The 21,625-nt window shown below is 41.1% G+C and overlaps 1 protein-coding gene across 2 annotated transcripts; it reads right to left on the bottom strand.

Moving 5' to 3' along the window:
- Positions 1-272: 272 nt before the first annotated feature.
- Positions 273-17,778, bottom strand: pdia6 (protein disulfide isomerase family A, member 6). Of its 2 annotated transcripts, none has more exons than XM_078238078.1 (13): positions 17,364-17,778; positions 15,331-15,469; positions 12,451-12,508; positions 11,634-11,760; positions 10,758-10,864; positions 9,943-10,073; positions 8,077-8,191; positions 6,256-6,399; positions 5,556-5,640; positions 5,138-5,210; positions 4,146-4,304; positions 2,592-2,688; positions 273-2,061 (listed from the first exon to the last, which is right to left on the bottom strand). In XM_078238078.1, the coding sequence occupies exons 1-13, from the start codon at positions 17,404-17,406 to the stop codon at positions 1,993-1,995; spliced, it is 1,347 nt and encodes a 448-aa protein (XP_078094204.1). In that variant the 5' UTR covers positions 17,407-17,778; the 3' UTR covers positions 273-1,992. The 2 variants fall into 2 exon arrangements, with proteins under 2 accessions (XP_078094204.1, XP_078094203.1); XM_078238077.1 differs by having other exon boundaries at positions 15,331-15,475; positions 17,364-17,774.
- Between the last annotated feature and the right edge of the window lie 3,847 nt (positions 17,779-21,625).

Below are 21,625 nucleotides of genomic sequence, written 5' to 3'. Positions count from 1 at the left end.
AATGTTGATGGCTTGGTTTTCTGTCTTAGATTAGCAAAAAATGCATCACGTATTTTGAAAAACATCTGAGGCATAGTATAAATTCTTACTCACATTAAACTTCATACAACTTCAACTATTAATTCTGAAGTTGAGCACCTATCTCTTCTGTCAAGAGATAGCTTACTTATTAATAATGCAATATATTACACAATAGTGACACATCATTCAAGTTACTTTGAGCAAAGTTGGTAAAATATGTATTTGTAGAAAAACAGACCAATTTTTGTTTTATAGAACAAAAAAATTTTATTTTATTTTTTAAGATCTGCCTCAAGAAAATAAGCCATTGTATCATGAAAAGGAATGGTTCAATCCTGCACTTCTTTCACAGGTAAACACTAGTTAGATAGAGAAAACTTGAATTATTTAATCCAGTAAAATTCAATGCTTTAGAAAAGCTCAATGAGTTAGTGGCCAAATAGGAAGAGTTCAAAGATTTTTATGTTTAAATGAAGTGTCAAGAGCTAAAGAATCCTGTTCCAATTGCAGGGAGCTTCTTTTCTCTCCAGAGCCACCTCCCAAACCCTCGAGCACATATTGTTGTATACTAACGTCTGCCCTTCGTTGTTACTTGTTTTTGCTTGAGTTAGAATTCAAATTTTAGAATGGGGGCTGAGTTAGGAATTGTGTTCCTGTTCTGTTGTACACATATGGGAGGCGAGTTTGACATACAAAATGGGAGGCCATGCCTGGTTCATATTAACTCCAAATCTGCAGGTGCCAGATTGAAACTTTAAATTTTCCATTCGTTATCCTGAAAATTAGGCTTCTATGAAGCATAGCGTTCAAAAACAGACCACAGTAAACAAATTGAAATGTAAAGTTGATTTGGAGGATGGTGTAGATTCGAGATAAAAATGGTTTCTCCACACTTCACTTACTCCATAATTTGAGAGGATGGTGACCTCTAATGGTAGTTTCAAGTACAAGTGTGCCTTACACAATTCTCAGAACAGCTATTGATAGAGGTTGAGACTGGAGAAGACAGTTGATACATGCTAACCTTTTTCTTTAATACTGCCCATTACAAACAAAACCTCAGATGAAGTGGGCCCACATCTCTCAGATACACACACACACACAAATACAAAGACACAATGGATTATGAAATCTTCATCCTCAACAAAATCAGAAGTCTAAACATATATAAAAAAAACTTTTCAGAACTGCAAACATTTCCTAGTACTAGATAATGGTGGTACTCAGTCATCAATTGCAAGGCTGAATATCACAAAGCAGACTCGGTGGCACATACCCATCATTTATACACGTTTACAATTATTTGCATTTTAGCAAAACTGTGTGGAACATATTTGTCAGACAACCAATCAATCATATGACATTGTGCTGTGTGTTTGAGGGTTGAGATGAGCCTCTGGAATAGTTTTGATGAAAGCCACATCCCCAATCTCTCTCCCTCTACGGCCACTCCCCGAGAAAAATCATCTTAGCTATTTAAATCCCTAAATTCGTTCCATGAAACCCACCTACCCAAGAAAATAAAATTCTGCCAATATCTAACGTTCCAAATGATCAATCCCATTTAATAGTGTAATCACCATGATTTTACTTGCCCCAAGCATTACATTCTTTGGAATAAAGGATTGCTCAAGTACATGTAGAGATGTTGAAATGCATTATGTAGGTTTGCACCCCACCCCTCAAAAGAAATTTAAGAATCCATTCAAAGTTATCTCAGTGGAACAGGTATGACAAATGGCTGCCTGTCTGGTACATCAGTTTACTTAAAATAGCTGGAAAATTCCAAACATAACTGCAACATTCAATTTTGTTTTTCTTTAAATAGAAAAAACCCCCAGTGAAACATATTTACAGGTCACAGTAGAAATACAGTGAGCCAGAACAATGACACAAGGCCTCAATGCAGACAGGTGATCAGTTCAATACTTCAAAGGTTACTGTCTGCCAGTAAATGGGAAGACTGTCAGCTCACAGCTCATCTTTTTCATAATCCTCAAGGTCCACATCACTTAGATCAATGTCCTCTTCTGCTGGGTACTGAGGAAGATTAAAAATAAATTTATTAAGGCTTGTGATCATTGCTTAATAAAAATTTAATTTCTTCCTGTTTTTTCACAAAGACTCTGATTCCCTCAGCCTTGAGAAGTCTCATCACCAGCCCACAGGAAAAAGGGGAAAATCAACAATACTTTTTGTTTAGGGAGGGAGTAATGGGATTGGAAAGGGTAAAATAAAGGCTTTCTGTGGGAGTCTTGCTACGGTTTGCCAAATGCAAACTTGTTTCCACTTAATCAAAGTTGCACTGTATTATCATGACATCTTTTCTTTAATTTGAAGTCCAGATCTAATCGTATGCAACTTCACTTTGGAATGATTTTTACATTATATGATCAGCATTACACTTTGCTGCTTGGCAGCACATCTTTAGATAGCACTTATGAATCTCTTTCTTTGAGCTAGTAGAAAAGCAGCATTTAGTTCCACCCACAACAGCCATGTACTGTTACAAATACAGTTCAGACACAACAAACAGAAAGAATAGGCTATGGGGTCAGTTATCAACTCACCTGACCATCCATGCCATCCCATGGAGCTACCACGTTAATTTTGGGGAATGCAGCTCCTTTGACAGGAGATGTTGAGCCTCTTCCAACCGACAGCTCCCTACAGTAAAATTGGAAGTTTATGCAGCTCAGTTTTTGATTTAAATTAAAATCGTGTAAAAACATTAGAAAAAAATACAAGTTAGACTTTTCAAATATCCAAGGACCACAATTGCAATACAACATTGCCTCAGTTTTTAGCATGGCAGGGCCGGTGGCAGGGGGCACACCTCTGCTGATTCCCACTCTGCCATTTTATGCACCAATGAACGTGGATTGGCATTAGGCAGGACTCCCATCTCTCACTTAGGGGACAGTCCCGCCTTGGCTGGCAGCTCTCCAGTCTCTTTAGCAACAATGTTGGAGTGGCCAGAAGAGGACTGCACAGAGCTGCCTGAGACCAAAGACCCAGGGAAGCATAAGGGACCTGGAGTATTAGGAGGCCCGGAGGTTGTCAGGCCTTAAGGGGAACGCGTCCCAACCCATAGCATCCGGCCCACGATTGAACTGCTTTATTTCCTGATTCCCCCAGAGCTTCAACCTGCCCACCAGCCAAAAAATTGTGGCTGGGTGGGAAACAGCCCTCAAGTGGCTGAAACTGGCCACTTCAGGGCCTCAACTGGGAGAAGGACTGGCTTCTCTTCTGAGGCCTTGCCCCCCCCCCACCCCCCAGCGTAAAATCGCTGAGAGGTTGGGGTGAGCAACTCCAGAGAGAATCCTGTCTGTGCAACTTCACACTCTCCCCACTGCTTCCACCGCGCCCCCTCCCCACCGATCCAAAAACCAACTTGAGAGGTGGGGGTAGTGTAAAATTCTAGCCATTATAGAATTATTGAATCCTTCAGTGCAGAAGGAGGCCATTCGGCCCATTGAGTCTGCAGAACCACAATCTCCCCCCCCCACCAAGCCTATCCCCATAATCTGATGCATTTACCCTAGCTAGTCCCCCTGATACTAAGGGGCAATTTAGCATGGCCAATCCACCTAACCCACACATCTTTGGATTGTGGGAGGAAACGGGAGCACTCGGAGGAAACCCAAGCAGACACGGGGAGAACGTGCAAACTCCACGCAGACAGTGACCCAAGCCGGGAATTGAACCCAGGTCCCTGCTGTGAAGCAGCAGTGCTAACCACTGTGCCAACCCTATACAAGTCCCTACAAAAAAAAAAAATCACATGAGGAAAAGGTAAAGATTCTAAAATGTTTAATATATAAATAAGGGATCATTTTAATACTGGAGCCAGCAATTTTGCGTAATAAAAGTGAGTGTCCCTCTGGAATTCTGTTTGGATTAGGAAGTTTTTAATTCTAAACCATTCTGAAAATGTTTGCAGCTCTGTTTGTACGAACACTCAGTACAAAATATTAAATATTGACTGAAATTTGGCATGTGGGTGGCAATCCCTTCCCACTTACAGAAGGAAGCCTGTCTGGCAAATTACCCACATGGTAGTGTAAAGCACGTGGAATGGCATTTCCTGGCTTACAATTTGGTTGGATGTCAGACACAATTACCTCAGAAACTCGTTGATGCCCTGTTCGCTAAATGAGCCTTTCAGCAGAGCATATTTCATCTTCCTGGCGTTAATTGTAGCCATAGCTGGGTAACCAAAACCACCAATGCCCAAAGAATCTTCAAGTCCCGCCTGGGCACCCGCCTCAGTCCATAGCCAACTAAAAAGAAATACAAAAACCAATTACTCAAATGAATTTAAATATGAATTAACAATACAAAGTAGCAAACATACACCATACTTGATATGACATCCATAAGTATTCAGCTCAACTGTTCATATATATTTGAATCTAAACTTTTTTTCCTTCATAGGATGTGGGTAACGCTGGCTAGGCCAGCATTTATTACCCATCCCTAATTGCCCTGAAGATGGGGATCAGCCACCTTCTTGAATCGCTGCAATCCTCATGGCACTGATAAACCCCAAAGTGCTGTTGAGGAGTTCCAGGATTTTGACCCAGTGGCAGCAACGGTACAGCAATAAAGTTCCAAGTCAGGATAGTGTGCAACTTGGAGGGGAACTTGCAGGTGGTGGGGTACCCATGCATTTGCTACACTTGTCCTTTTTGTAGCAGTCTCGGGTTTGGAAGGTGCTGTCAGGAACTACAGCGGTTCAAGAAAGTAGCTCACCACCACCTTCTGAAGGGAAACTAGGGGTGAGCAATAAATGCTGGACTAGCCAGCAATGCTCATATCTCATGTAACAAATTTTTTAAAAAGTTCCTGCAGTGCATCTTGTAGATAGCACACACTGCTGCCATGGTGCATTAGTGGTGAAGGGAATGAATGTTGGTGATGGATGGGGTGCCAATCAAGTGGGGCTGCTTTGTCCTGGATGGTGTTGAGCTTCCCGAGTGTTGTTGGATCTGCTCTCAAGCAAGCAAGTGGACTGCATTCCATCACACCCCTGAACTTGTGCCTTATAGATGATGGACATGTTACATCTGCTACATGTTTCATATTGGACAAATATTTGAATAAATTTACTTACCCCCAGAACTTCTTTTTGTATTTGCTTGCCATACTGCTCAGTACTGCCAAATATTCATTTCTCCCAGAAGCCCCTGTAAACAAACAAATGTAGTCAAGTTAGCTACATGGTGAAGTTGAATGTTTTTGGAGATCAATATAGTTTTATATATTTTATAAGGATGAATGTCTTCCTTTTTAACAAATGGGTATGGATTCACAGCAAAGGGCTGATGTAACCAGAGAGAGACAATATATGGAAGGTACAGGTTTATTGTGTTTCTCCCGTGAGATAATGTGGTTGGTTGATTTGGACAGACAGAAATGATTGTGCGAGCAAGTTGCAATGCCACAGTATGGACCGACTTCATTGACCAACTAATCTTTTCCTATCCTTGCTTTTCGTATTTATATAACTGGAAGGACAGTTAAAAGCCCACCTGTATCCAAGATGTGTGGCAGTACAGCAACAATACAGAGTTGATGGTCATCACATGTTTTCTTCAGGATCCCTTCATCAGTAATCTATTTTTTGTAGAGAAAAATAAACCACATTATCAAGTATGAATTTATTGGCAGGTGTTTGGTCCTTGCATAGTTCACAAGAAATCATTTGAAATTTTCAGTGTATTTTGATCATTTTGCATGGGATCAGGATGATTACTAACGAATATAAATGCTCCTGTATACAATAAACGTATCTCTTGACAAGTACCCATTACCTGTGAAAGACAAGGGGCTATTTCTTTGCTACCAAGGTGGGTAGCTCAAGTTGGAAAATTTCCCGACTTGCTAGACACCGCCCACAGTAAGAAGTCTCCAGGAATGTGTAACTTTGCTCTGCCAACCACAGACGCATAGTGCAAGCGGCCATGGGGGAGGGCAAGTACCGACACAGGCCAGGTCTCCATTCTCTGGGATCTTGTCTGAGTTATGTGGGAGGTCCTTTGTACTCACCAGCCCCCCCCCCCCCAATCACGGCCCCTCAAAATTTCCATGCCACCCACCCAGTATCCACCACAGGGAGACTTCAGGAGCCATAGATAAATGAAAATAAAATCTTCTAACATAAGTGAAGGGTATGAAAACAAGAGTAAGATTTTAGAAACAGCTGCATCAACTTTCTAGTTTACTCCTCACCTCATGGAGTTCAGGAGCTGGCGCATTTTCAGCAAACAACTCGAGAGCACGCGCAACAATATCACCTTTCGATCTTCCACCTTCATAGTCATATGGGTTGTCTTCATCTTTGTGGAATATCTTAATGGTGGGATATCCACGGACCTGGGGGCAGAATCAATGCAACTTTTAACGGACAATAGTTTTTTAATACGCGAGTTAAAAATCAAAAAAGGTGCAGCATGAATTAGATCGCTATAAACCTTTGTTCTTGAGGAACCATTTGACTGAAACAAATAAAGTGTTGGATTGCTAATTTAGAATATTCTTCAGAAATTCATTTTGACTTGTGGTTAATACATTTACAAAAGTCTGAGGTCACGTACCAATCGACTCAAGAACAGCTTCTTTCCTGCTGCCATCAGACTTTTAAATGGACCGAGCTTGCATTAAGATCATAAGACGTAGGAGCAGAATTAGGCCACTCAGCCCATCAAGTCTGCTCCGCCATTCAATCATGGCTGATTTTTTTCTCATCCCCATTCTCCTGCCTTTTCCCCATAATCTCGATCCCCTAATTAATCAAGAACCTATCTATCTCTGTCTTAAAGACACTCAATGACCTGGCCTCCACAGCCTTCTGTGGCAAAGAGTTATACAGTCTCAGAAGTATACCCCTGCTCTTGTATTCTAGCCCTCTCGACATGAATGCTAACATTGCATTTGCCATCCTAACTGCTGAAAGAACCTGCACGCTAACCTTAAGAGAATTTTGAACAATGACCCCCAAATCCCTTTGTGTTTCCTAAGCATTTTCCCATTTAGAAAATAGTCTATGCCTCCACTCCTCCTTCCAAAGTGCATAACCTCACACTTTTCCACATTGTATTCCATCTGCCACGTCTCTGTCCACTCTCCTAACCTGTCCAACTCCCTCTGCAGCCCCCCCTGCTTCCTCAATACTACCTGTCCCTCTACATATCTTTGTATCATCTGCAAACTCAGCAACAGTGCCTTCAGTTCCTTCCTCCAAATCGTTAATGTATATTGTGAAAAGTTGTGGTCCCAGCACTGACCCCTGAGGCACACCACTAGTCACCGGCTGCCATCCTGCAAAAGACCCCTTTATCCCCACTCTCTGCCTTCTGCCAGTCAACCAATCCTCTATCCATGCCAGGATCTTACCTGTAACACCATGGGCTCTTAACTTAGTCTCCTATGTGGCACCTTGTCAAAGGCCTTCTGGAAATCTAAATAAATCAAGTCCACTGGCTCTCCTTTATCTAACTTCCTTGTTACCTCCTCAAAGAACTCTAACAGATTTGTCAGACATGACCTCCCCTTGACAAAGCCATGCTGACTCAGTCCTACTTTATCATGCACTTCCAAGTACTAAGCATTCAGTTGATCTTTCTCTACACCCTAGCTATGACTGTAACACTACATTCTGCACCCTCTCGTTTCCTTCTCTATGAACGGTATGAGCAAGAAACAATACTTTTCACTGTATGCTAATACATGTGACAATAATAAAATCAAATGCGAGATGAAACAGATATAATCTCAGACTACAACAAAATCACGCTTTCTACAATAATACGCAACTAACAAACCTAACAATTTACAAACGTATGCAATAACAAAACAGGCTCCCATTTTTAGCAGAATTTTTGTCTGACAGAAAGGTTTGCTATCAATTACACAAGTAAAACTATCATACAAGTACACCAATAAAATCTGAAGAACATTGCACTTTAAAGGAAATTAGTTCTAAGCATTAAAACTTGTTGCCACCAGAGTTGCACTTGCTACTACAAAGTCAAAAGTCTCTTGTTCACTTACCCCATATCGGCCAGCTAGCAGTTGATTAGCTGTGGCATCCACTGCTGCCAATTTCACTTTTCCGCCAGTCTGACTTTTGACCTCGGAGGCTGCCTCTGCCCACTCCGGTTCCAACCTTTACAGCACAATCAAGTTTTTTTAAAAAAAAGTCAAGTTACACATTTTATGTACTCAGAACTCATGTCTTAGACAGACATTTAAATAAACAGCATGGTGCATTAGATGCACTGGAGTTATTAATTATTCACAGTATTTGCTCACCCATATGACCCAAGTATTGCCAACGTTATACAGACTACTGGCCAATTTGAGAGACACCAACCTCATCTTCCTGAAACAAATCCTCCTGCACTAATACAGTGCTATCCAATTAAAAGCTGCTGAATAGCTGTGGGTGTGGGTGAGGTGACACTAACACATGCATTCACTTAGTAGAGAACATCTTACGCCTGCTCACAACATAGGTTAATTGTGCTGTATGTTAAACATTCAACACAAACAGTAAAGCACTAAATGAAAAAAACACTGCTTTTGTATTACCATTTCCTCAAACCATGAATAGACCATGCAATGTGTATTGAGATCACACCCAATGACAGTGTCTAACACTCCAGTTTTAAAAACTATCAGAACGGCAATCTAGATTCCTAATTAGCCAGATGAAGATAATGGCTGATATATTTGATAATTCTGTATGAATACAGGGTAATATAAAACAAGAATCTCAAGGAGTCCTACAGTTGACTTACATTTACACTGGCACAGGAAATTGCATGCAAGTGTACAGAAGTTATATATTTAACTTACAAAATCTCTTGAGTAAAGCAAACCCCAATAGAATTCATCTTCAGCCCCCGCACACTACCTCAACACACTGGATAGCAATGACTCCTTGCTGAAGGCCAGTTTCAATGGCAGACGTTGCTCTCCAGTATACAGCAGAAGTCATTCTGTGTGTATCAAAATCGTGTGCTGACAGGCTATGTACTGTAGCAATCAAAACCAAACATTTCATCACCTGTAATTTTTTAAAAATTCATTGATAGGATGCAAGCATCACTGGCAAGACCAGCATTTACTGCCCATCCCCAATAGCCCTCCCCGCGTTATACAAAAAAGCTTTCTGGCAGGATTACAGTAGTCTATGAAGCCAGGGAAATTTTAAAACCAATGAAAAAATGACTTTGAAAGTAATAGTTCCAGTCAATATGTCAAAGCACAAGTGGAACGACTGCCATTTTCATCGCTAGAAGAAGGCCTCCAATAACCTAAATGATCAGACTCCAAAGATATATAATTTGTCAATTTGAAATGTTTCAAATTAGACAAAAAAGTTTACTTCATGAATGCAAATTCCTTCAGATCATGCAGATTTGTCCATCTGTATTTAGGGGAGGCAGTGGCGTAGTGGTATTGTCACTCGACTAGAATCCAGAGACCCAGTGTAATGTTCTGGGGACTCAGGTTCAAATCCCACCATGGTGAATGGTGAAGTTTGAATTCAATAAAAATCTGGAATTAAAAGTCTACTATTGACCTATCAGGTTTTACAACAATCTACAATCATTGTCGATTGTTGTAAAAACTCATCTGGTTCACTAATGCCCTTGAGGGAAGGAAATCTGCCATCCTTACCTGGTCTGGCCTACATGTGACTCCAGACCCACAGCAATGTTGCTGACTCTCAAATGCTCTCTGAAATGGAGGACAATTAGGGATGGGCAATAAATATTGGGCCCAGCCTGCGATACCCATATCCCGTAAAAATGCATTAAAAAAATTCTGAACAATACAACAGTATTCATACCCATCAGTATATCAATAGCACATTTCTCCCCAATGTACTTTAGGAAAATAATTAGATACCTTTTACAATGCCCACACCACGGCGCATAGAACTCCACTATCCAAATATCACTGCTGCCAATCACATTTTCGTCAAAGGTATCATCCGTCAACTCAATCACATCTTTTTTACCAGATCCACTGCCACTGCTCTGTAACCGGAGGGACAGCAATTAAAACTAAAGAATGCAAGAGCCTGACAATTGAGTGATTCTCTTTTCTTCACCCACCAAAGGGAAAGTGAACGTACTTGTAACAAGGTAAGAGCTTGAGTTAGTTAATTGTGGAAAAGCAGCAACCCAAATAGATCTGTGTGGAGTTTGCACATTCTCCTCGTGTCTGCGTGGGTTTCCTCCGGGTGCTCCGGTTTCCTCCCACAGTCCAAAGATGTGCGGGTTAGGTTGATTGGGCAGGTTAAAAAATTGCCCCTTAGAGTCCTGGGATGTGTAGGTTAGAGGGATTAGCGGGTAAAATATGTGGGGGTAGGGCCTGGGTGGGATTGTGGTCGGTGCAGACTCGATGGGCCGAATGGCCTCCTTCTGCACTGTAGGGTTTCTATGATATCTTTCTAATCTCATGTTGTGTGAAATGTGAATTACACAAGAAACAAAAAAGGCAACATAGCATTTTCAGCAAGCAACTATTAGTTGACCAAATCTTCTGTAGTTTTAGGTTTTACTTCGGGGCAGTTGATTTTAACAGGCAAAGCTGCAAAATCTCAGTATTTCACACATCAATATTGTACCAAAATAGGAGTAATCTAGCAAGTGTAAAAATGGATCGCTATCATGGCATTAGATGCCTAGCAGCTGATGGCACCCATCAAAAGACTTTACCTTTTTGCCAGAAGAACTTGAGCCAGCCTTGCCTCCAAGTCTATCCCGGACAATTGACCTTAAAGTGTTAATGGCTGCGTCTGTGATTCCCTGGGCTGACCTGGCACCTGCATGAAATGACAATCAGCATCACTGAAAATGTTGCTCTTGGATTTAAAATTTCAGTTCACAGCAGCACAAAATTAATTCGCAGCCAATCTTCCGCAATCAAAATTATTTTGGAAAATGTTAAATATCTTGATTTGACTTATCAAATTAATAATAGTGCATAAATACAAGCTGATAATGTAATGTGCCTCATCAAAACTTGAGCCCTTGTTTTTTGAAAATGTTTTATTTTTCTTAAATTTAGTCATGCAGTTACAGCTATTAGTTTCAAGATGAGATTGGTTGTGCTTTGGAACAAACATTTCACTTCCCTAAGACTTGTGAAATTTTATCAACAGCTGAAAGCTTCTCACTTGGGTCAGAATCATTGATTACTTCTAAATTTACAACTTGGCTAAAAATATACCACCATAAAGAATGGGCTTCGTTATATCAACTGTGGGGAAATCTTAATGAACCCATTTGCCTGAGCGCAGTCCAACAGAGTTCTCCATAGAGTAAGCCATTTAGCTCTGCGAACCTATTCAATGAAATGACTGATGTGATCTAACTCAATATACCTGCCTTTTCCTGTTTCTTAATCCCACTCCTAAAAAAGGTCTGGTTCTAATTTTTAGACCATAGCTTTAAAATCCCAACCAGCAGCAATAATTTCTATCTAGCTGATTTGTTCTCCTTAACATCTTCAAAACATTGATCAAATTAGCCCTTAACCTTTAAATCGTGGGGAGTAAACCCTGGAATCCAAGCATCTCTGCCATTTCTTACCATTATAATCATCCGGTTTGTTCTTATTTAATCCAAATAGCTTGATAGTTGGGAATCCCTGAACGCCATATTGTCCACCAAGAGACTGATGTTTGTCAGCATCCACTGCCCCAACTTTCACTATTCCCTGCAATATTACAGCAGAGTTACAAAGCAGAATCCTAATTTCATCCTTACCCCATCCCTGAATTTGATAAAGGCCCAAATGATAGTACAGAAAGCAATTTCTTGTACATTGTGTACCCCATGCTATGCTAAAAAGCACGGCAGTTAGTTAGTTGATCAGAAACAAACATGCTCAAATAACTTTAAACTATGAATTAGAAAGTTTATTCAGTTAAGGGCAAACCAACAAAAGGTAAGATTCTCTAGCCATTACAGAATGCCATAAAACACAGCTCCCAGAACAGTGAGTTCATGTATTGGCCCACTGATCAAAGGAATTGAAGAAAACAGAATAGAGGAAAATAAATTGCAGAATATTTATTCACATCCTGATCAGTACTTAGTGCAGCAGACACTGGCCCGTCTTTAGCTGAGGTATGGTGTATGACGCGACAAGGCAATAGCTGGGACTGACATACATTTTGAAAAATGTTTAAAAACAGTAATCAAGCACTTTTATAATGTAATCTTAAGCTAGACAAATGGTCAATAAATGTGCCTGTAAACATTTACATACCAAGAGGCATTCAAATAAAACCAAATGGGTTATAATTCCCCCCAAAAGTATTTTAACGAGAAAACTCAAGTGGAAAGAAACACTTTCTATTGTAACCTAAAAGTTAGTCAAATCACATGTAATTAAAAATACAACCTTCAAGGCGGATGCAGCTTTTTTCCACTCTGGGGCCAAACTCTGACAATGCCCACACCTGAAAACAGGATTTTTAGAAATGTTATGTATAGAATCAACATGTAATAAGTCCTTAATTCAATAACAGCTTCAAAAAAGCATTCCTGAATCCCAAGATCTGACTGTTTTATTATGCACGATTAAAGCTAACCAATGATTATAGTTATGCATATGGCTGATCTACTATCAATGCAGGTACTTTTGTATATACTTGGCAATGATACAACCATATACTTCCTGCTAAAAACATGTATTCATTTATACCAGGTCTTTATTTCATTTAGTAGCAGACCTTCCATGTTCAGTGAAACAGAAAATGTGTATACTACAGGAAAATTGTATTTCAGCCAAGGTGTCTGACTGTTCTGCCTTCACTGATCATCCTGCATATACTAGTAACTTCATGCAAGTACTAGAACTTTTTGTGCTACATTTCACACAATCCAACATGGAATAGCAAGATCTGTATTGATTATCACATAGAAATCACTTGCCCAGCATTGCTCTTCACTAATTCATATCAGAAACACCTTTACTACAGGCAAAACTACCTGAAACTATTGGGGACACAATCCACCATTCCTTACAGCATTCACTATAATAAGCGTAAGATAACAAGCTGCAATTTAGTTGTCACGTGAGTGTTAACCCAGCACATACATTACACTTGTTGCAACTTGTTAAAAGTTTTGTGTGAGTTTTTAAACATTAACTAATTTAGTTTTTAAAAAAATAAAGTATACACAGAATCGACTGATCTTGACCAGAAAAGATTGTTGAGCTAACAAGCAAATGTGCCAAGAAAGAACAATGCATGTGTATAGGCAAGCAGGACTTGCATGTTGGATAGGATATGAAGAGTTTAGGATGAGCTGAAATTAGGGGTGAAAGATGCAATGGAGAGCACTGAAGTAACCAAGTTGTGAGGAACAAAGGCAGGTAGAGAGTTGTAGAGGCATATGAGCTTAAGTAGGGAAAGAGATGGTTATGTAACATTCCTGGAAGTAGGTGGACTTGGTTCAATGTTGAACAGAATGAGGTAGTTTGCTTTAAGTTGAAAGGGATGGATTTGGGTAGGAAACTTGTGAAATGGACTTCTAAATGTAGGAAGTTATGGCTGAATCAAGAAGTCATGATGTGGAGATGCCGGCGTTGGACTGGGGTAAACACAGTAAGAAGTCTCACAACACTAGGTTAAAGTCCAACAGGTTTATTTGGTAGCAAAAGCCACTAGCTTTCGGAGCGCTGCTCCTTCATCAGAACTCCCACTTACCTGAATCAAGAAGTGCAGAACATTGCTGGTAATGATTAAATAAGCTTGTCATGTGTCTCGGAGAATGCATTGGCACTTCCTCCAAGTTCTGATTACCAAAACATTCCGTACACAAACCATAGCACACAGATTTTTTTACATAAGACTTACCATCCTTGGGCTAGTTTATACTCTATGCAGGCAACCTCTGTTCCTATTTCAGTATTTGTCATGATTTAATGAGCTTAAAATGTGGAAAATCTTATGCTTCCTGAATGCTTTCCTCTATACTACCTTTACTTTAGGTAAACATTGTAAGGTGCATTCATTTGGAAGTGCTCCCTCCCCCAATTTATATTTTGGATATTATGGAGACAGTTTTAAAGGCATCAGCATCAGTTTTACAGGTCCACTAAATACCATGCACATGAAGTTTAGGCAGACTTCATATCCATATGATCTGATTTATTTGTTCACCCTATTTCTACTCTTCCATACAAACATTTAAGGAATGCTAATTGAAAATTTATCAGATACCATATCCCAACTAAATTTATAATGAATTAGCTGATCCTATGAACAAAACCAGGCCTTTCCTTATCCTGCAATACTTGGTCTTGCATTTAACTAGTGAGCTACTGCAATACTGGAAAGAAGAAATAAAGAACTAAATAAAAAAAAGAGTGAACTGGTTGATACACTTGGCTGGGTTCCATTTAAATTGACTTCTGGGTCTTACTGAAACTTTCAGATATAGTTTTTACATGATGTGAGTTTCAGTTGAAACATAATGGATGTTTGAACATTTGGTGCAAATAATTTTTGGAATAACATTAGACCCAGCTAATTACATGCTTCCTGTGTGGTCTGCACAAAATAATTTGGAGCACTACACACATACAATCATTTTTTAAAAAAATTGGAGCACCATTTGAAAGGTTCATTTAAAATGGTTGGCAATAGTCGTAACTTGAATAAAAGCAACTTTCTTCCACTCTGGGGCCATATTCTGACAATGCCCACACCTAAAACACCCAAAAAGTTTTTTTCATGTGATATACTCAGCATGTAACAAGTTTAATTCAAAAGCACTACTGAACCCAAAATCGGACCATTTTATAATGCATGATTAAATTTAATCCATGATTATAGTTATACATATAACTAATCTACCATGAATGCCAGTAGTTTTGTACACACTTGGCAATGATGCATCCATATAATTCTTGCTGCAAAATTGTAACCATTTTTAAAGCCAACCTGTACATTGTGGATTCAGTACTGGGTTATTTGGTTCACTTCCATGTTCAGTGAAACAGTAAATGCTGTACAGTACAGGAAAATTTCACTGAAGCCAAGATGCACTTATCTCATGTTTTTCATAGAACCTTGACAATGTTAAATAGATTATAGATCGAATTAAAATCTAAACATGCAGGTGGAATAGTATCTAACTGTAAAGGGATAGGCTACGGTGATACTGTGTACACCTTACCATGACCTAGCCCATTCATTTTTATGTCACTGTCTATAATGATAAACAAAATGCTGCATACCCCAGTTGTTAAACTTGTGTTCTCCTGACTTACCATGGTGCATAGAACTCCACCATCCAGAGTTCATCACTCTGAATGACTTCTGTGTTGAAGTTATTTTGAGTCAGTTCCACAACATCATCACTTGCTGAATAGAGAGCATTGACAGAGACTAGCAAAGACCCAAAGATACCTGCAACTGAAAACAAGGCTTCTGTATTACATTCTGAATGGCAGGCGATACTTCAAGTGTAAGTGGACCAAAATAATGCACACAAAACTTTTGAAGAATTGGTACGCCTCACTAATTTAAAACAGTTTATGCACAAAAACTCAATCCTTGCATAATTCTGTTTAACTAATTCCCATGAAACATATACATCTTAAATACAACTCTGCAAACAAGTTGTTTAAAATTTTAATTGTATTAAATCCCCATATACAAACCTAATTATCTGGGTGCGTATACCCCTAAGGTTGCGTAACTCAAAATATCTATAAGCAGTAATAAGTGCACATTTTCAATTATGCAGGTCTCCCTGCATACCGTCAATTCAAATGTTTACAACTCATTGACAGACCAATAAAGTCCAATTGCATCAGTTAGGATTCCACTGTTACAGCGTAAACTCACTACAGGATTATTTGACATTTAAATTTATTCGATATTGTAAGCATATGGCAATATTATACAGAAAGTTTAATGAACCTTAAATGCTCTCAGCCTGCTGTGATCATTTTTCCCTCCATTACAGGAAAACATCCACATTCCCCAGTCCAATTATACCATCAGTTCAGTTAGGCAAACTGCAAAACTTGTTCACAGTTGTTTGAAGGATGAATCCCCCATTGAAGGTAATCTGGATTAAATAAGCAACATATCATAAATGTATTTTTGATGTATTGTTTTATCATCTGTAAGATGTCAAAACATAGCTAGCGGTATTAGCCAACAATATCAAAATCTTGCATACATCCCCAAAGTGATTGCTTCACATAACAAGTTAGCACAATCTCAGTTTTCTTCTGGAGAGACACATATCCCTACAACATTTTCTAGGAGGTCCAATTTGTTTCAATAGATTCACTAGATGTAGTCATCCTAATGCTAAGAAACTGCTTTGAAATAATGTCAATTTGTAGTAACAAGACTTGAAGATAAGATTGGAGTACAAGAGGGAGGAATTCAAGAAAGGCCATCTTACAACATTTAGGTTTCACATCATAGAGAACTTAAGATTGTCCTTCTTGAATGCATTGTATGTTTTATTTAAAAGGTGTTGGGCGCAGGTGCCCCTATCTGAATTTTTAAAAATGTTTTATTCATTTCTTAAAGTTACAAAGCCAATGCGCAATCCAACTCCTTGCTTGCTCCAAAAACCAATTCAAATTGAATCCAATTCATGGTTCCCCACAAGAGACATGCTAGATCCAAGCTGACAAGAAAAGGCATTACATCTGCTCTCAGGATTGATCCTATTGCCTGATCATTGTCTCTCCCCTGTCAGGCAAGTATCTGAATATATTTTAAACCATCACTGTGTGGTAGTCCACATGTGTTTACGACTTACCACAGCACACTCTCTTCAGCACAGGCTGGATTCACAGCCATGATGTGCTGACTAACTCCAACAATAAATCACAGGCAAAGAACACAAGAGTGTCCACGGAACAGTCTGTTGCAGATTTGCATCTCCTTCAAGTACCCATGTTTTACAAACCGCGCTAATATGGAAGTAGAGACAAGTAGAAGAGAGAGAAAAAAAATTTCAGGAAAGTTTAAAAGCAGTATATATCCTTCATACGTCAACATTTATAAAATGCTGTATTCATCTTGGTAAAAGATCTCACTAGGTTTGTCCTGACCTATTCTAATGATCTGCCAGAGATCAGACTTTAGTGGGTAACTCTGATCTGCAAAATCAGGCCGCCCAGTGATGAAATATTGATGGAGAAGCAGCAATGTGGATCCAAACTCCTAGAGCTGAGGGGCAGCAGCGTGGCCCTTTCTGTTATACAGAATGTGATGCCCCTTTAGTGTAAAAGGCCTGGCCCGTGGCGGCACAGAGAGACTGGGAGACACTCACCGAGCACACCAAGCAGCTCCGTCTCCCCGCTCCCGGGCTTCATCCTAACCGCTCAGGCGTCCGACTTCCACTGCCTGGAGAAGCGAGGCCGCGGCTCTCTGGAGCTGGGTCCTGGTTTAACAGGCGAGCGCTGACGGTCAGTCAACTGGTCACTCACTGGCGGTCAGTCAGGCTCAGGTCCGGAGCTCTGGGTCGGTCAATCAGCCTCGGTCCGGAGCTCTGGGTCGGTCAGTCAGGCTAGGTCCGGAGCGCTGGGTCCGGTCAGTCAGGCTGTGTCCGGAGCGCTGGGTCCGGTCAGTCAGGCTGTGTCCGGAGCGCTGGGTCCGGTCAGTCAGGCTGGGTCCGGAGCGCTGGGTCCAGAGCTGTGGGTCAGTCTCGAGCGGCCAGCGCCAGTGTGCACGCTCCTGCCGTGGCTGCCGCTGATTGGCTGTTGCCCCATTGTGACCTCAGCGCGGCTTCCAAAGACTTGGCCAATCAGGAGACGGACACGTGTCAGCAGCAGCGGCGCCGCTGGCGGAGCGGAGCAATGCAGGAGGGAGAGGGGCAGAATGGATAGAGGGGCAGAATGGATAGAGGGGCAGAATGGATAGAGGGGTAGAATGGATAAAGGGGTGGAATGGATAGAGGGGCAGAATGGATAAAGGGGCAGAATGGATAAAGGGGTAGAATGGATAGAGGGGCGGAATGGATAGAGGGGCGGAATGGATAGAGGGGCGGAATGGATAGAGGGGCGGAATGGATAGAGGGGCGGAATGGATAGAGGGGCAGAATGGATAGAGGGGTAGAATGGATAGAGGGATAGCATGGGAAAATAGAGACAGAGGTAGAAACAGATAGGAGAGAGATACAGATATAGATAGATAGAGGGGCTGAATGGAGAGATAGAAACAGGGAGAGTCAGATATAGACAGAGATGGAGATATAGAAATAGATAGGGAGAGAGATAAAGAGATGGTGATAGATAAACTAGGTAGATAGAGAAGGAGAGATACAGAGATAAATTGAGAGGGATAGATAGAAAGGGAGAGAGATAGAATGGAGAGATAGATAGCGAGATAAGGAGGTAGAGACGGATAGAGAGACAAGGAGAAGGGGGAAGAGATGGAGAGAATATAGATAGAATACAGAGACAGACAGATAGAGAGAGAGATAAGTAGATAAAGATAGGAAAGGGATATTTCAGAGTATACAGAATAGACACATTCCAATGAAAAATAAATTTTTGAAGTGGCGGGCCCATTATCTTTGGTTAACTAGAAAAGTTAAAGACAGTGTTAAACATAAAGAAAAAACATACATTTATGCAAAGGCGAGTGGCAGATCAGAAGATTGGAAATAATATAGTTTGAGTGAAAACATAGATGGGTGGGTTAGTAAGTTTGCAGACGACACAAAGACAGGTGGGCTTGTGGGTAGTGCAGAAGGTTGTCAAAGGATACAGTGGATATAGATCAGCTGCAGATATGGGCAGAGAAATGACAGATCGAGTTTAATCTAGGCGAGTATATAAAGGGCAAAACAGTAACTAGGGAGAGAGTAGGGCCTCTTAAGGATCAACAAGGTCATCCATGTGTGGATCCACAAGAGATGGGTGAGATCCTAAATGAATATTTCTCATCGGTATTTACTGTTGAGAAAGGCATGGATGTTAGGGAACTTGGGGAAATAAATAGTGATGTCTTGAGGAGTGTACATATTACAGAGAAGGGGGTGCTGGAATTCTTAAAGCACATCATGGTAAATAAGTCCCCAGGACCTGATGAAATATATCCCAGGACATTGTGGGAGGCTAAGGAGAAAATTGTGGGTCTCCCAGCAGAGATATTTGAATCATCGACAACCACAGGTCAGGTGCCTGCAGATTGGAGGGTAGCAAATGTTTTGCCTTTGTTTAAGAAGGGCTGCAGGAGAAGCCTGGGAACTACAGACTGGTGAGTCTAATGTCTGTAGTTGCCATGTTGTGAGAAGATATTCTGAGGGACAGGATCTACAGGCATTTAGAGGGGCAAGGACTGATTAAAGACAGTCAGCATGGCTTTGTGAGTGGAAAATCATGTCTCACAAATTTGATTTGAGTTTTTTGAAGGGGTAACCAAAAAGGTAGGGCAGTGCAGTCAATGTTGTCTACATGGACTTTAGAAAGGTCTTTGACAAGGTACTTCATGGTAAGTTGTTGCATAAGGTTAAACCTCACAGGATCCAGGTGAGATAGCCAATTGGATTCAAAATTGGCTTGACAGAATACAGAGGGTGGTTGCAGAGGGTTATTTTTCAGAGTGGAGGCCTGTGACCAGCAGTGTGCCTCAGGGATCGGCCTCATTATCTGGAATACCCTCTCTACACCTCTCTTCCTCACTTTCCTCCTTTAAGATACTCCTTAAAACGTGTCCCTGACCAGGCTTTTGGTCATCTGACTTAATATAATCTCATGCCAATATTACAATGCTTGTGTGAAGTGACTTGGAATATTTTGGCACAGTGGTTAGCACTGCTGTCTCACAGTGCAGATATCCACTCCATCTGACGAAGGAGCAGCGCTCCGAAAGCTAATGGCATTTGCTATCAAATAAACCTGTTGGACTTTAACCTGGTGTTGTTAAAACTCTTCCTGTGTTTACCCCAGTCCAACGCTGGCATCTCCACATCATGTCTCACAGTGCGCCAGGGACCAGGGTTCGATTCCCGACTTGGATCACTGTGTGGAGTTTGCACATTCTCCTCGTGTCTGTGTGGGTTTCCTCTGGGTGCTCCAGTTTCCTCCCAAAGTCCAAAGATGTGTGGGTTAGGTTGATTGGCCATGATAAATTGCCCCTTAGTGTCAGGGGGACGAGCAGGGTAAATACATGGGGCTACGGGAATAGGGATGGGTGGGATTGTGGTGGGTGCAGAGTCAATGGGCTGAATGGCCTCCTTCTGCACTGTAAGGATTCTATTCTATGATTATTATGTTAAAGGTGCTCTCTCTCTATAAGATATATATATAAGTTGTAGTTATTCCAGTATTTTCTATTTGTATTTCAGATTTTTAGCATCTGCAGTATTTTGCTTTCCTATAGGTCTGGAGGAGCAGTAAATAGCAGAACCATTAGTATCACCTGCTATTTGTTGAGTCCAGAAGATTGTAAAGTGCCCAATTGAAAGATGACTGCTATTCTTCAAGTTTCATTGCAACAACTTATCGAGACCAGAGTGTGTGTGAAACTCTTATGATTTCCAGCAAAAGTATTTATTTGACTTATATTTATGAACTCTAGTTTTCTTCACCCCTACAGGCAGGAACATTTTCGTTCCTACTTCAGTCAATGTCGTGTGAACAGTTGAGTAAATACCAATCACCATATAATCACTCAGCATTTGCGACTTCTAAGAAAGAGTAATACGATAAATTCCAGCTATGGATATTTAGGTTCAATGTACCATTTTTCTTAAGACAATGTGAGTGGAGAGTGGGGATCTTGGGTTCATGTCACACTATCTGTAACCCCCACAACTTGCCTGGACTTGCAAAATCTCACTAACTTGCCTGTCTGGAAACAATACACATCTTTTTAACCTGTTTTTAATGCTCCCTCCACTTACATTGTCTGTACCTTTAAGACTTGATTAGCTGTAAGGACTCACATTCCAATCATTATTCATATAAATTGAGTTTGTGTCTTTGTGCCCTGTATGTGATCAGAACTCCCACCCACCTGACGAAGGAATAGCCTGTTCCGAAAACTAGTGGCTTTTGCTACCAAATAAACCTGTTGGACTTTAACCTGGTGTTGTGTGGGACTTCTTACTGTGGGATTCAAACCCAGGTCCCCAGAACATGAGCTGAGTTTGTGGATTAATAGTATAGCGATAGGCCCATAACCTTTGAACAACAACCTCAAAACTCATCAGGAGCGTTACTGGGGCTAAGGTGAATGAGATAACTGAATCAACATCTGAAAAGGGGCAAACAACCAACACCAATCTCCAACGTGTAGATGGAGCACTCGGCGCCGTTTGTCAACGTCACTTCCGCATGCGGCTGAAACAAGCGCCGAAAGGGGCGGGGCGGGGCGGGCGAAGGGCGCGAGTGGCCAATGGGCGCACGCCGCCCCGGTCCCGCCCCTTCACCGTGGCCGCGAGGATCCGGGAAGCAGCGCGAGCGCGGGCGGCGGTTCACAGTCCAAGTCCTCAAACTAGGAGATGAGTCCGGGAGCCAGCCAGGAACCGAGGGTCAACCATGTCCAGCACGGCATCAAGGCCATCCTGCTGGGGCCGCCCGGGGC

The sequence above is a fragment of the Mustelus asterias genome, chromosome 21 (genome assembly GCF_964213995.1).
Source record: "Mustelus asterias chromosome 21, sMusAst1.hap1.1, whole genome shotgun sequence".
In the NCBI taxonomy this organism is placed as follows: domain Eukaryota; kingdom Metazoa; phylum Chordata; class Chondrichthyes; order Carcharhiniformes; family Triakidae; genus Mustelus; species Mustelus asterias.
Note: the sequence above shows the minus strand (reverse complement) of the source record. Positions and strands in the feature narration are given on the sequence as shown.

Bases quoted from the DNA above. Each gene is read 5' to 3' on its own strand.
- pdia6 (XM_078238077.1), bottom strand. From the start codon at position 17,406: ATGAAGCCCGGGAGCGGGGAGACGGAGCTGCTTGGTGTGCTCG. The intron at 5,211-5,555 runs GTGGGCTTTTAA...GTTTGTTTACAG, and splicing joins GCCACACATCTTGGATACAG to GGGCTTCTGGGAGAAATGAA. The intron at 2,689-4,145 runs GTAATTGTGTCT...ATTTTACTGTAG, and splicing joins GGCATCAACGAGTTTCTGAG to GGAGCTGTCGGTTGGAAGAG.